General features: G+C 55.4%; 4 protein-coding genes across 4 annotated transcripts; 1 reads left to right on the top strand and 3 right to left on the bottom strand.

The window, feature by feature from the left end:
• Positions 1–26: 26 nt before the first annotated feature.
• On the bottom strand, positions 27–7,382 carry BROUX77_005533 (uncharacterized protein; the record flags this gene model as incomplete). Its single annotated transcript, XM_073750417.1, has 4 exons — positions 27–3,435; positions 3,826–4,948; positions 5,102–6,591; positions 6,691–7,382. 4 exons carry the CDS (start codon positions 7,380–7,382, stop codon positions 27–29), a joined length of 6,714 nt encoding a protein of 2,237 aa, XP_073604419.1.
• Positions 7,383–8,902: 1,520 nt separating this feature from the next.
• Positions 8,903–12,667, bottom strand: BROUX77_005532 (uncharacterized protein; the record flags this gene model as incomplete). Its single annotated transcript, XM_073750416.1, has 1 exon — positions 8,903–12,667. The coding sequence occupies one exon, from the start codon at positions 12,665–12,667 to the stop codon at positions 8,903–8,905; it is 3,765 nt and encodes a 1,254-aa protein (XP_073604418.1).
• A 56-nt stretch (positions 12,668–12,723) lies between these two features.
• Positions 12,724–14,454, bottom strand: BROUX77_005531 (uncharacterized protein; the record flags this gene model as incomplete). Its single annotated transcript, XM_073750415.1, has 1 exon — positions 12,724–14,454. The coding sequence occupies one exon, from the start codon at positions 14,452–14,454 to the stop codon at positions 12,724–12,726; it is 1,731 nt and encodes a 576-aa protein (XP_073604417.1).
• Positions 14,455–15,104: 650 nt separating this feature from the next.
• On the top strand, positions 15,105–15,389 carry BROUX77_005530 (uncharacterized protein; the record flags this gene model as incomplete). Its single annotated transcript, XM_073750414.1, has 1 exon — positions 15,105–15,389. One exon carries the CDS (start codon positions 15,105–15,107, stop codon positions 15,387–15,389), a length of 285 nt encoding a protein of 94 aa, XP_073604416.1.
• Positions 15,390–15,626: the final 237 nt, after the last annotated feature.

Raw genomic sequence — 15,626 nt, 5'->3', positions numbered from 1 at the left:
CTGAGCCTACCTCGATCCATAGATCGTTACAATCGCCTCCTCCTCCCTCTCCTCCGGGGGACTACTGGCAACTTCCAGGGGCACTCGTGGGTCTGCTCGTATCTCTCAAGGGCTGCTGTGTCTTTGACGTGTGACAAGGGTTCCCACGTTGGCTCTGCCCATCCAGTCCACTGGACGAGCACTTTGTGACGTTTGTCGACGACCTTGTGTCGTAGGATCTCGTCGACAAGATACTCGCCAGCCACTAAATCGCCGGAGGCTTCTTCGGGCGCGATTGCAGGTGGTTCCGGGTTGGCTAGGACTTGGGAAGGCAGAGGGTCATCACGGGCGCGGCGGACAAGACTCACGTGGAAGACGGGGTGGATACCGGTGGGCGTGTCGAGTTTTACGGCGTGTGTGCCAACGATTTGGATCACGCGGTACGGCAAGGCAAGCCAGTCGAGTGTCTTGGAGGGGCGGATGGTGCGCACGTTGCGCAGACGCAGGTAGACTCGGTCGCCGACTTTGAAAGCTTCCGCTGCCTGGCGTCCCCGGTTGGCATGTCGTTCCTGTGTTTCGAGGGCGACAGCCATGGAGGCTTGGGCGAACGCGGTTGCGTCGCGGTGCTTGGCGAGCCAGTTGTGGCCGGCAGTGGCGGGGGAGACGGTGGAGCCTGGTTCGTGGTCGGTAGTCAAGTCGAGGGGGTCAATGTTGTAACCGTGGGTAAAGAAAAACGGGGAAAGGCCAGTGGCAGTAGCGGTGCGATTGTTCAGGGCGACCTGGGCTTGGGGGAGAAGTGCAGCCCAGTCGTCTTGCAGGAAAGCGGTGAAGGCACGAAGGTAAGTCTCGATCTCTTGGTTGGAACGCTCTTGGGCGCCGTCGGTCTCGGGGTGAAACGCGGTGGAGAGGCGGCGGGTGATGGAGAGTTGGCGACAGACTTCTGTCCAGAATAAACCGGTGAACTGAGGGCCTCGGTCGGAAGTGATGGCGCGAGGTAGGCCGTGGTGAGCAAAGACATGGGTTATAAAGGCTCTGGCAACATCTGGGGCAGTGTAAGATTGCATCGGTATCAAGATTTTACTCTTCGACAGCCGATCGGTGATTCCCAAAATTGTAGTGCAGCCTTCGGACTCAGGGAGACCGACGATGAAATCCATGGCGAGTTCTTGCCAGGCACGGTCCGGGACGGGCAGGGGCTTCAGGAGGCCACGCTTCTGGTCGCGCCAAATCTTGCTTTTACCGCAAGTGTCGCAATTACCAACGAAGCGGCGGACATCGTCAGAGAGGCCAGGCCAAGCGTAGGAGCGGCTGACTAGATCACGGGTTGCTGATCCTCCAGGGTGACCGGTAAGCGTGGAGTCATGGACTTGCTGGATGATACGAGTGCGGAGGGGCTCGTAGTACGGGATCCACAGGCGGTCACGCCAGAGGAGACGGGTGGCGGAGTCGAGGGTACACTCGCTGATCTGCCAAGGAAGGCCCCACTCGTTGGGGAACGAGCGGGCTTGTTCTTGGACAGCTTGTCGCGCTTGCCAATAACGTTCGTTACGGGTAAGTGCCGAGTGCCAGAGGGTCTGGAGTTCCGGGTCAGCAAAAGGGGCATCTAGGGCAGCGTGGTCGAGGGTCAGGGTTCCTTCAGGGTCTTTGTCAGGCTCTTTAGCCCAAACGGCGGCGGCAATGACGAAGTCGGGCCCGTCAGGGCGCAGAACTTGGTGGACACGGGACTGGAGGCGTTCATCGGAGAGGTCTTGGGGCAGGTCTTGGTCGCGGCGGGAAAGGGCATCGGAGGTCACTTGAGTAACGCCGGGTCGATGAATTAACCGAAAGTCGAACTCGGACAATTCATGGGCCCAGCGGCGTTGGCGTTCTGACAGGGTTCTTTGCTTCTGGAAGTACAAAAGGTTCTGGTGGTCGGTGTGTACTTCGAACGGGATGCCAGCGAGGTAGGAGCGCCAAGCGCGGAGGCAGGAGTGGATGGCCAACATTTCCTTATCGTGGATAGGGTAGTTGACTTCCGCTGGGCTGAGCTTTCGCGAGAAGTAAGCAACAGGACGCCAAAGAGAATCAGCACCTTGCTGTCTGAGGGAACCTCCCAGGGCCCAGCCGGAAGCATCGGCTTCAACGATGGTGGGGAGGTCAGGGTCAAAGGTGGCAAGGAGCGGGGCAGAGACAAGGGCCTTCTTCAAAGCTTCAAACGAACGGAGTTGTTCGTCTTCCCACTTGAAGGGTTGGTCCTTCTTGGTCAGCAGAGTCAGGGGAGCAGCGACGGTGGAGTATTCGGGGACAAAACAGCGGTAGAAGTTGGCAAACCCAAGAAAACTACGGACTCCGCGGACAGACGTGGGAGCCTCCCATTCCTGGATGGCTTTGACTTTGTCTGGGTCTGCACGGATGCCGGAGCCGGGTTCAACAATGAAGCCGAGGTACTTGATGGACGGGGATTCGAATTCACTTTTGTCCCAATCAAGTTGCAGGCCAGCATCTCCAAGAGCGCGGATGATCTGACGGACAAGGTCACGGTGGTGTTCGTGGGAGTCAGAGCTGTAAATCACTACATCATCGAGGTAAGCGGAGCAGGATATTCCAAGCCAGCGGGAGAGAACATGGTTGATGAAACGTTGGAACGCAGCAGGAGCACCAGTGAGACCGAAAGGGGTGACCAGCCATTCATACGCGCCGAGGTGGGTGCGGAAGGCCGTGTAGGCTTCACTGCCTTCTTTAAGACGGAGGCGATGGAAAGCAGAGATGACGTCAACTTTGGAAACGTACTTGGCAGCAGCAATATCACGGAGGGTGTCGTTGATCAGTGGTAACGGGTAACCATCCTTCTCCGTGACGCTGTTCAGGGCACGGTAGTCTACGCAAAAACGAAGACCACCACCAGGTTTCTTCACGAAGATGACGGGGGCACCGCCTTCAGCACTACTAGCTCGGATAAAGCCAGCGTCCAGCAGGTCGTAGAGGGTTTTCCGGAGGAGCAGCAGTTCTTCTCGGCTCATTGAGTACAGAGGACACGAGGGCGGGGACAAGCCTGGTTTAAGGCGGATCTCTGTATCAATTCCAGGGCGGTTCGGGGGAAGCTCAGAAGCTTTCTTCCTATCGAAGGCGTCGATGACGGGAAGAAGCCACTCGGGACAGTTGGCACGGGGGTCGGTGTAGATCTTGGCTTTGAGAGCTTTCTCAATGTCATGGAGCGTGGCGGAGAAAATGCGGACATTGGGAGAGCGTCGGGCTCTCAACTGGAAGGCACGGATGGCGCGGGCGGAGACGGGGAGAACGTTGGGGTCAGCGGTGGTTGTAGTCAGGCGAAGAGGCGTGGGCAGGCGGATGAATACTTCGTTTTGCGCGGGGCGAAGGGAAGCATCGTGTTTGGCAATCCATCCTTGACCGAGGATAAGGTCTTCAGACTGACCGGGGACGATGTAGGCGTAGAGTTTCTCGTTGTGACGGGTTTCACTAAGTATGAGAAAATCTCATAGTTATGACCAAATGCTGTTTATTATCTTTAACATAGGGAAGAAAAGAAAGAAAAGGAAGAAGAAAATCTAAACTAAAGATGGGGGAACTGGCCATGCTTTATAGGCGTTTGAGAATCCAGTTGTGTGCGCCCCACCAGGGCAACCAGCCCTATGACCCTTGCACAATAAAAGTGGGTCCATACCCCCTGAACATAAAAGTGGGTCCCGACCCATGTGACACAAAAAGTGGGTCGCACCCCGGTCGACTAAAAGTGGGTCCACAAACCCTAACCCGAAAGTGGACCCAACTTCAAATCACACAAAAAGTGGGTCAACATGGATCAGCCCAAAGATAATCCAACATCGGGTCCACGACCCGTAACATTACCCCCCTCCTCTCGTCCGTGTGCGGGGGCCTGTCCGGGCGTCAGCTTCTGGTACGCCCACATCGTCTTCTGTTCCAAACTCGGCTTCAAACATCTCAAGCGCTTCGGTGTCCTCGAAATCAACGCGCGGTCTCCAATCTGGCTCTGCGTATCCGGCCCATTTGACAAGAACTTCTCTGCGGTAGCCTCTTCCAACGCGTCTCTGGCGGCTTCTCAGGATTCGTTCAACAAGGTACTCGGGTTCGCCGTATTCGTTTTCTTCAATTGGTGGCGGCTGCGTGTCGTCCGTTTCTTGCGACGGGAACGGGTTCTGGCTAGCGGGCTTGAGCAAATCGACGTGGAATCTCGGATGAACATTTGTCGGCACGTCCAACTCAACAACATGGGGAGAGACAATCTTCGTGACCTTGTACATGGCGTTGATCCAGGAAAGCTTCTTCGATAGCTGCGGCGTCGAGATATTCTTAAGCTTAAGCCACACGGTGTCTCCGACTTCGAACCGAACCTGGGGGCCTCTCGATCGGTTGGCCTGATCTTCCATGTCCTGTTGTCGCGCTGCCATGGCTGCCTGCGCTAGCTCCCAACCTTCATGGAGTCTCTGGATGAACTTCTCGGCGTCTCGGTGTTCTAGCCTTCGCGGAATGGACTCTTCTGCTGTAACCTGCTCGACTGGGCTGACGTGATAACCGTGCGTCAGGAAAAACGGACTCATTCCCATCGAGGTATTCCGGTTGTTGATCGCCAACATGGCCGAGGGGAGCAAGTCTGGCCAATCATACTGCGAATAGGTGATGAACGATCGCAAGTATGTCAAAACTTCTTGATTCATACGTTCCGTTGCGCCGTCAGTCTGTGGGTGGAAACCTGTCGACAACCGTTGTTCGATACCAGTAAGCTTGCAAAGGTGAGTCCAAAACTCGCTCGTCCAGTTAGTGCCTCGATCAGAGACCAGCGCGCGCGGGAAACCATGGTGCTTCCAATAACACTGCAGGAAACGCTCTGCACATTCTTCGGCCTTCATCGTATTCATCGCTTCTAAGGCGACACCTCCCGTTAGACGGTCAACAATCACCATCAGGTAGCGGGGATCTCCGGGATTCTTGGCGGGCAGCTCAGTCATGAAGTCTATACCCAGCTCCGAGTGGGGTCGCTCCGGGATCGGAAGCGGCAACAGTAATCCCTTCTTTCGTTCACGCCACACTTTCGACCGCCCACAGATATTGCAGTTTGCACAAAAACGTCTCACATCTCGCGAAATACCTGGCCAGAAAAACTCACGGGACAGAATGGCAAGCGTGCCGTCGCGTCCGGGGTGGCCTGTGATGTGTGAGTCGTGCGTCTTTTGAATCAGTGCCGTCCGTAGGGGTTCCCATTCTGGAACAAACAACTTGTGGCGATATAACAGGGCACCTCGTTGGTCGAATTCGCACTCGGCTATGGATATCGTAATCTTCTTGGTCAGCGACGAGGGAAAACTTCGTTCGCCTGCTGCCAAAGCTTGGTACATTTCCTGCATATCCGAGTCGTGGTCCTTCGCTTGGTCCCAAAGCTCTTGGAGGTGCGGTTGCACAAACAGTCGTGATCCGTCCGGGACATTGTCGGGGTTTTCTGCGATGTCACCAGCTGCCACAGGCACCGTTGCTGTGGGGGGAATCCATTGGTCCTTGATGAGCTTCATGATCCGAGACTTCAGGCGGTCGTCATCTTCGCCTTGCGGAACATCTTGCTGTCGTCGACTGAGGGCGTCGGGCTTTCCACTCTTGCTGCCTGACCGAAACTCAAGCTTGAAATCGAACTCCGAAAGCATCTGCGACCACCGAACCTGACGCTCCGAAAGTTTGCGAGTCGTCATGAAATACTGCAGGTTCTTGTGGTCGGACAAAATCTTGAAAGGCGCTCCCAAACTCTTGAGTTCGCCTCGCCATTCTTCAAGGCATTTTACGACTGCCAAAAGCTCCTTGTCGTGAATCTCGTAATTAACTTCGGCAGGACTCAACTTCTTGGAGAAAAACGCAACCGGACGCAACTTGCCATCATCATCAACCTGGGATAGAGTGCCTCCAAGTGCCCAACCAGAGCAGTCGCACTCCACCACCGTCGTTCGGTCTTCGTCCCACATTGCTAAAACTGGTGCCGTGATGAACAAATTCTTGAGCGTCTCGAACGCGCTCTCTTCGGCTTGGCCCCATTTCCACGGGACACCCTTCTTCGTTAAACTGACCAAAGGGGCCGCCACTTCGCTAAACGAGTCGATGAACTGACGATAAAAATTGGCGAATCCGATAAAACTGCGGACCCCTTTGACGTTGGTCGGCGGAACCCATTCTCGTATAGCGGCAACCTTCGCTGGATCAACCTTGACTCCTTGGCCGGCCTGAATGATGAAACCCAAATACTTCGTTTCCGTAACTGCGAACTCGCACTTGTTAAGGTCCAAACACAGACCCGCATCTCCCAACTTCTTCAGCACGAGCTCGACCTTTTCCATGTGCTCCTTGCGACTACCATCGGTATAAATCAGAACATCATCGAGGTAGGCGGAACAGAAATCGTCCAAATGTTCGCGCAGTGTGCTGTTGATGTATCTTTGGAAAGTCGCCGGTGCTCCAGTAAGTCCAAAAGGCGTAACAAGCCACTCGTAAAGGCCAAATCTTGTCCGGAAAGCCGTCTTCCATTCATCGCCCTCTTTGACACGAATCTTGTGAAACGCAGCGCGGACGTCAACCTTGGTGAAGTAACGGGCCTTGGCTAACGAACGCAGCGTCTCGCTAATGAGGGGCAGGGGTTAGCGGTCTTTCTCCGTGATGGCGTTGATACCACGGTAGTCGACACAGAATCGTAGGCCACCCCCGGGCTTCCGTACAAACAGGACTGGCGCACCACCGGGCGAACTGCTGGCTCGGATCCAATTCTTGTCCAAGTGATCCGAAAGTGTTTTGCGCAGGACCAAGAGTTCATCTCGAGACATACCGTACAGCGGGCCCCACGGGACTTCTTTCTCTTTGCCGTTGTTGTCCTTTGTCAACTTGATAGCGTGGTCGATACCGGGGCGGTTGGGCGGCAAATCTCGTTTCTCATCGTCTAAAAACACGTGGCCGAGGTGCTTCAGTTCTTCGGGAAGCTGCTCGGTAATCTCTCCTAGGGTCATGCGACGCTTAACTTCAAGAGCCTTGTTGATGTCGTGAATCGTGGCGGCGAAAACCTGGATCTCTTCCTTCTTCTTCTTGCTATGCCGAATCTCAGCAGCGAAAACAGATGCCATAACCATGTTTGCCTTTGCGCCTGGAACATGCGCGTCGAGCCAACCTTTCTCTCGAACCATAAGGGCGTCAGCTCCGGAACCTAGACGAATAACTCGTTCCTTGGCCAAATAAACGACATCGTTGCGCTCCATCCATGGCTTTCCCAAAATCATGTCGTAAGCTAGATTGGGGATAACGTAACCATAGACTGTTTCTTTGCGTCCGTCGATGTCGAGCTCGCAAAAGGCAATTTCCGAAATCCATCTCTTCTTGTCGTCATTCTCGGCTAACCGTAGCTCACGCTTCGTTATCGGCATCCGTTGCAAGCCTTTCTTTTTCACCAACGATTCGTTGAAGGCTGACGTCACTAGGCACCCGCTATCGAATAAGGCGTCACAGTAGAAGGAGTTATCAATGAAGGCTTCGATCAGGAACGGGGACGAATGCATCTGGGAAATTGCTTGTTTGGGGGCATCCGTAATCTTTGTCTTCCGTGGCGAAATAGGTTCATGCCGGTCCTTCGTGGGGGATTCTCTCCTGGTAACCTTCTTGTCGATACTGTAGTTCTCCGGGGTTGTCGTTGCATGTACTTCTGCGGGCGATTCTGCTGGGCGAAACTTCGGGCACCTAAACGAACGATGGCCCTGCTCTAAACAACGGAAACAGGCTTGTCGTAGTCGTGCTTTCTCAATCTCTGATTGCGCTCTCCATGGCGCTCGTGGCTTCGGGGGCTCAGCAAATTTCTGCTGACTCTTCGTCTCTATAATCTTAGCAACGGTCTCCAACTGGGAGATCAACGCTGCTACTTCTGACTTCTGCTGAAACTGTACTTTCCGGACCTGTACTTCGGGTCCGTCTTCGGTGTCTTCTTCGTCTGTCGATTCTTCCGCGGCTTCAGGGATCGGGAACTCCTCTTGGTCGACTGGCTGTTGCACATACCACGTGCTGCTAGACCCTTCTCTATATCTTGCTTCTTTTTTTTTTTTTTTTTTATTCATTACTCGCATGGAACCTGATAGGGTTATGGCGAGGTGCAGTAAATCTACACATAGCAAGGTACAATAAAACAACATCCAAACTCCAGCAAAAATCAACGACAAAGGAAATACGTCGTGGTCGACACCGTAATTTGTCCAAAGACACAAGCACCAACTCCTCCTCACTCCTCAACTTCCTCCACTCTCCTCACACCACTACTTTCTCTTGTCCCCACACCTTCTACCCAGGCCTTCGTGCAAAAACCCGTCTTGCGAACAAACTTCAGCAGCACCTCGGTTCCGTTATTCGTGTTGAAAAGCGTCGGAAGATCTAGCGACTTAGGACTCAATTGTAAGAACGTAGATAACGTCACGGTCAAAGATGAACTAAAAGGGTTAGAACCCTGACCGTGCACGCTAAATTCCAATAGTACGTGCAAGACGAAACGGCTAGAGCAATAACAGGAAGTTAGAACTCTACTACTGCACAATAAGGCACAGAGACGTGCACGATAACAAGCAAAAGCAAGAGAGTCCAAGATATAGTCTCCAACTACGATCTAGACTCTCGGTCAAAGCGGACGATTGAAATCTACGCAGGTAGCATTTCGATAGGAGGCCACGCGGAGCGTGCGACTCAAAACTTACATAAAAAGGACAGTAGCAACTTAACGAGACTTGGTTTCCTTTAGAACTCAAGTTGAAGTTTGCGTTTCAAGAGACTCCCACCTTAAGAAACGTTCGTACTACACATTCCCTTACCTTATCATACTTATTTTACTTCACCTTACTTCCGACTCCCTTATTTTCCTTCAATTGAATATCAACTCTAAACTCATTCTATTACCTCTCCTACCATATTACATCAATGCCATGGCCATCTCTTGACGCTCTGCAGAAAATGCGGCGCAGTGCAGCAGCACATGCTCAACGCTCTCGCTTTCATGTTCTTGACAGCGGCGGCACCGGTCCGAGTCCGTCTTCTTGATGAGCAGCAGGTAGGGCAACAAGTTGCCTTTACCCACCTTCATCTGGAAGTACGCCGAGGTTAGCCATCTTGGTCCGGAAACCTTAGGCGCCTTAGCACGGAGAACTGGATCACCACCGATGGTACGCAGGTAGTGCGAGCCGTGGGAGGGACCAGCGGCGGTGTCTCGCTCAAAAGCCCAGAGAGTCTCCCACTTGTCCATGGTAAACCTCCTAACCCGAGCGAAGACACTGCCCAGTGAGCTGAACTTGCGTTCATCATCACTCTCGAGAGCCTGGCGTGCAACCGCGTCTGCAATCTCGTTCCCCGCTATGCCCATGTGTCCGGGACACCACATCACCGTGACTGGCGACGTGAATGTACCGAGGACGCGGCGGGCCTGCCACGCGAAGTGGCCGTGCTTGCGGAGCCGCGCAATGGCAGCTTGGCTGTCGACAAACACATAGCAGGGGCGAGCTTGCTCTGTTATCTTTTCTGTTTTGGCGAGGAGCGTGAGTGCCTCCACGATGGCGGCGCTCTCGCAGTCTGCAACCTCCACATCTTGCAGTCGATGACTGACTTTCGTTTTGATTTCACCGGTTTTTGTATCGACCACGCACGCTGCAAGTGAGCACCTGGAGCCTTCTTTGGAGCCGTCCGTATACACGGTGACGGCATCGTTCGGAAGTCTTGACAAGAGCTGGGCATGCCTGACGGCAGCGTCCTCCTTGGGTCCAGGGTCGACGACGATGGAGATGCGGTCGGTCAGTGGCGGCTGCCAGGGACTATCCCACTCCTGTCGGCGACGTTCTCGTCTCCACATGCCTGCCACCAATGGCTTCAACTCGCGCATGATGCAGCCGAGTCGAGTCTTGACACTCATGTTATGCCCCAGGAGAGGCAGGTCTGAGTCATCGGGGGCAAGCTCGTCCTTGTCGGGTTGGGACGCAACACGGACGGGATGGTTGCGTTGGAGGCGGAGAGTGCGAGCGGCGTAGGCCATGCGTGCTTTGGCGAATCGAATAGAGGGGGGCGGGAGGCCGGCCTCGACTTCGACGGCGCGTGTTGGTGAACCGCGGAATGTACCTAGGATACGGGCGGCAGCTTGGCTTTGCAGTTTCTGGTATACCCTTTGCAGACTGAGCTGGGGTTTTGACGGGTCATACCAGAGAATTGATCCGTAATCGGCGACGGTACCCACACAGGAGATGTAGAGCTGACGGAGTGCCGCGATGGACAGTCCACGCGTGTTCGAAGCCAGCCGAAGCAAGCCGCGGAACGCGATCTCAGCCTTTTGGGTCCGTGCCTGGACGTGCTGTTTAAACGAAAGTCTGTTGTCGAAATGGAAACCTAGCCACTTGACCATCTTTTGGGGACGCACAGTGACATCACCTACTCGGACAGTTTGGGAGGCCCATTTTGCAGCATCGGTGTAGTGGATCAGCTCAGTTTTGCTCTCTTCAAACTCAATGCCGTAGTCGCGAGCCTTGGCCCGCAGCTCCGTCACGAGTTCTTCGAGAAGCGCCGCCGAACGCCTCGGGCTTTTGGACGCCACGGTTACGCTGAAGTCGTCTATATACGACAGCTGAAGTTGTGGTGTGTCGCCGGCCACCCGAGCCACTATATGCCGAGCATACAACAGGAAGAGTAGAGGACTGATGGGGGAACCTTGGGGGATGCCGATGTTAACCGGGGTCATCGGGAACGGCTGACCCTCGATGTGCAGGCCGACAGTACGGTCCTGGAGGAACGAAGCAACCCATTTTCGGAACACCAGGGGAAGACCGAGCTCACGTAAGCTGCGCATCAAGCAGGGCTTTGACACGTGGTCGAAAGCGCCCTTGACGTCAAGGAAGAGAGTGCTTGGAACGAGCTTCATCTCCTTGACCTTCTGCAGGTGGCTGACGTATACGAGAGCGGCGTCCATGGCTGAACGCTGTTTGCGGCCTCCCAGTTGAGTGTCGTCTAGAAGCGAGCTGTCATGGCAATTAGCGAGGTACCCTAAGCGGATCGCAAAGACTTTCTCGAGCACTTTGCCTAGACAGTTGAGCAGTGAGATGATGCGGTAGGACTTTACGACTGAATAATCAGCCTTTCCGTCTTTCGCGAGCACAACCCCAGTAGCTTGCTTCCAGAGTGTGGGGTGTATTCCGAGGCGAGACAGGGCTTTGTAGACGGAGAGAAAGGGCGCGGGATGGGCCTCAAAGGCGATCTGGATGATCTTGGCGTTCATGCCGTCGGGCCCGGGGGCCTTCTTGGCGTTGGCGGACATGATTGCCTCCTTGATCTCGTGGTCTGTAAGGTCAGGCCAGGGGTATATGCTTCGGTCGGTGTCGTTCGGGGGGGTGTCGTGATGGGGGTCGTGATGGGGGTCGTGTGTATCGGCAACGTCAGGTCGGGGGTCGACACCTGCGCTAGACGTAGCACCCAGTAGCGTCAGGAAAGCCTTTTCCTTCTCCTCGGGGGTATTGGCTAACCCGTCTGGCCCCTGGATGGGGGGGAAGTAACTCGCCGTAGCTGGCTTGGTGTATTTCCAGGCTGTGTAGACCTTTTCGTTGTCAGCGTCAGAAAGAAAGGTAGTCCAGTGAGTAGACTTAGCATCTTCGACAGCATGGGTGTACTTGTTGCGAGTCGAATGAAACTCAACCAGCGACAGCCTGCCTCGTCTGTATCTTCTCTCTGCGCGCGATGCGGCCTGACGTTGTGATTGTAGCTCGGGCGTCCACCATGGCTTTGCGCGGGCACTGTGCCTCTTCACTGACATGCACCTCTGACAAGCAGATTGCAGGGCCTCGGAAAGCAGTCGCGCCATTGCGTCACCGTCTGCAGAAATCTCTGCCAGGGACAGCTGAAGCTCAAGGTCGGCCTGGCCAGCCAGCCATTCCTTGCGAAACAGCGACCAGTCGGCCGTCTTGGTGTTGAACGCCGGGTTACGTGTTAGGGTTTTGGGTGTGGTGGTGCTGACGTAATCAAAACTGATGGCCCGGTGATCGGAGCCCGTCTCCTGAAGATACCTCCAGTTCGTAAACAGGCCCGGTCGAGACCGCAGGGAAAATGCGAGGTCGATCACCGAGGTCGTGCTGCTGTTGACGTATGTGCCGCCGTTGCGTTCAACGTAGTCGTCGTCGACAATCAGGGTGGCATTCTGCGACATCAGCCAGTTAGCAAAAGAGTCAGCTCGTGGTTCGTGGGGATGCTCTCGCTGGGAATTCCACCAATGGTGATGGAGATTGAAGTCGCCGAGAAGCAAAGTACTGGTGTCAATATTGCGCGATAAAAGATTGGTGCGCTCAATGGTATAGGGCCGGGGTTGGGTCTCGGGGACAGGCTGCACAGTCAGCTGGCGTTCGTTGTAGACATTGAGAAGCGAAAACGGCTCCGACGCAAGGATGCGCAGGGTCTGAATATCACTCTCAGCATCGCCAAACTCGAACAGCACAGAAAACGGCAGGCCTTGGCGGACGTAGGTCAAGACCCGCGGGCGCAAAGGCATGGCCTCGAGATTCCTAACATTAAACGGCACAACCAGGGTGAAGCCCGGCTGCGTCAATGTTCTATACCCAGCTTTGAGTTTTATGGTATAAGGCTCCTGGATGCAGACAATGTCCGCCTTTCCGGTTGCAGCAGCCTCAAGTATTGTCTCATGAACAGCCTTCATTTTGTGCACGTTGTGCTGAAGGATGCGTAGACGTTGTCCGGCCGTAGGGCCCTCTTTCATAGGCGAGGGGGGCCGTCTGTCGTAGATTTGCGGTCAACGTAGGGCACTGCTGGGACAATAGCGCCGCCGACGTTGACGTTTTTGCCGACACACTTGTCGTAGTCAGCCTGGGTCAGGGCCTCGACGACCACCGAGCCAGCCTGCTTACCCTTGGCAGGGACCACAAGCCAGCGCAGCGAGTCGGAGATCTTGACGCCGTTGAAGTCCGCCATGTCCTTGGGCAGCTCCTTGAGACTGTCGAAACCGTCTTCAATCGGCACACCGTGGATGACAAAGCAGAGCTTTGACGACTTGTGTGTTCTGGAGCCGGGAGATGTGGCGCGCGTGAACTCGCAGGCGCCAAAGCAGGACAGCTCCTTGACCACGCGCTGCAGATTGGAGGTCATCAATTTGACGGCCTCACTGTCCACAGCGTGCAGCAAGATGTTGCCCGCCTTGGTGCGCTGGACCGCAGACACTGCAGTCTTGCCAAGAAGGCGGTTCACCGCGTCGCGCACGCGTCGCTGGGGCAGCGCGCTGGCTCTCGACTCGGGTGTGGTGACAATAACGACGGCCGTTTTCTCGCGAGGGGCAGTCGTGGTGGTCGTGGTGGTGGTCGTGTTGGGGGCGGGGGTCGTGGTTTTGTTGGCAGCCTTCTTCTGGGCGCGCTTGGCGACTACGGTCCACGTGTCGGGGGACTCAGTGGGCGCGTCGGCATCAGCCATAGCCGTGTCCGGGGCGGGAGGCGAGACGGCGTCATCGGTAGTAGTAGTGGCGGTCGAGGTGGTGGTCGAGGTAGTGGTGTCGGGTGTGCTGGACTGGTCGCCAGCGGTGTCGATGACCATAGCATCAGCCTGGTCAGTGGCGGCGGTTGTGGCGGTTGCGGCGGTCGCAGCATTTTTTTTGGCCTTTTTGCCGCGGCGTCTGCGCTTATTGGCCTTAGGCGCAGGGGTGGCGTTTTTTTTGCTGGCACAGGGCTCACTGCCCAGGACAGAAGGCGCGGCTGGCACCTCAGGTGTCTGTGTCGCAGCCTCGCTGTACGCAGCCACGGCTGCAGCCTCGTGTGCTGGCTTGGGGCGGGCAGCCTTTGAGACTTCCATCTCAACCAGCGTTTTGTGGTCGTGGCGCGACATTACGACGAGCCCGCACTCGTTGCCAAACTGGCGCAGGATGCGCATCAGCTGGGCCTCGGAGGCTGACTCCTTGAGTCGTTCTAGAACAAGGAAGACCTCGTTCATGATGGCGGCGTTCTGCTCGTCGCGCCGGCGCTTGCGCTCCAACATGAGAGCAATCTCTCGGGCGCGCTTCGCCGGAATCGTCTGGTCGTTGTTGTTGTTGTTGGTGTTGTTGGTGTTGTTGGTGTCGTTCTCATCGCGCTGAGCCTGGCTGAACACGAACAGGTTCCCATCCAGTGCATTAGGCGTCGGCGTTGTCGCGTCCGAGTCGCGCGAGTCGGGTGTCGAGGGAATCTCAACCACCGGCGCATCTTCAACACCTGCATCGACTTTCATCGATGAGGTGACGGGCGCATGCTGCGACGGTGAACGCAGCAGCTCGTCGTCGTCGGAACGCGGTTCCTGGCTCGCCATCTGGGCAAAACTCAGCCCCAGGCGCGTCGTGCGGCGCGTTTCATCGCGCGCGGTCGGTTTCTTGTCTATTTTGTTCGATGCACTGCTCGAACTCGTCTTGGAATCAATAGAGCTGTTGCTCAGAGTCGTTTTGGTGAGTTTTTCTGTCGATTTGGCCATTTTTGCAAAAGTTTTTTTTGGAAAGGCTGATTATTCCACGGACAGCGTTGATTCAGAGTACACATGATTCACACGTTACTGGCCACCCGGGACGAGACGGCACGCTTGCCATTCTATCACGCGACTTCTTCTGGCCCGGTATTTCGAGAGATGTACGTCGCTTCTGTGCGAACTGCGACGTGTGCGGAAGATCCAAAGTTTGGCGAGAACGGAAGAAAGGACTACTGCGACCACTGCCGATACCGGAAAGACCACATTCAGAGCTGGGAATCGATTTCATGACTGAACTGCCGGCACGGAAGCCCGGCGACCCGAGATACCTGATGGTGATTGTCGACAGATTGACAGGAGCTGTGACCCTTGAAGCGATGACAACAATGACCGCGACACATTGCGCCGAGAGATTCTTGCAATGTCACTGGAAGTATCACGGCTTCCCACACGCCCTCACGTCAGACAGAGGAACCAACTGGACAAGCGAATTTTGGAGCAGCCTATGTCGTTTAACCAGCATCGAGAGAAGACTATCCACGGGATTCCATCCCCAGACAGACGGAGCCACGGAACGGATGAACCAGGAAGTGTTGGCGTACATGAGAGCGTTCGTTACCTATTCCCAGTACGACTGGCCGGAACTGTTGCCTGCCGCAATGTTAGCCATCAACAACCGCAATACGTCCATGGGGGTGAGCCCGTTTTTCCTCACCCACGGCTACCATGTGGACACGATCGAGCAAGTCCAACCGGAAGAGTCGCCGAAGACACTGGAACAGCAAGACGCCGAGAGATTCGTTGAGAGATTCCGTGAAGGCTGGGAGTTGGCACAAGCCGCCATGGCGTCACGACAGCAAGAAATGGAGAATCAGGCCAACAAGTCACGCAGCAGCCAAGAGCGTTTCGAAGTAGGCGACCTAGTGTGGCTCAAGCTATGTTAGGGTCTGGGAGACCCGGGTCAAGGCTTTGCCTGATTGTCCGAGTCGAAGCCGGTGTGGCTTGAGCAACGGTGGTTCGAGTGTCGGTGGTCCGAGTCCGCAAAGGCCCGACTACTGACGGTCCGAATACAAGTGGCCCAACCGGCCTTGATCCAAACGCCCGATGACTCACCACGTTTGGGTCAATCAGGTAGGCCTCAGTTGTTCTACCCAGGCAGTATAAAGAGCTGCTGCTCTCTC

Source organism: Berkeleyomyces rouxiae (genome assembly GCF_048999995.1).
Source record: "Berkeleyomyces rouxiae strain 22BRR77 chromosome Unknown BrBRR77_ptg000005l, whole genome shotgun sequence".
NCBI lineage: Eukaryota > Fungi > Ascomycota > Sordariomycetes > Microascales > Ceratocystidaceae > Berkeleyomyces > Berkeleyomyces rouxiae.
This window is presented reverse-complemented; position numbering and strand designations above follow the sequence as displayed.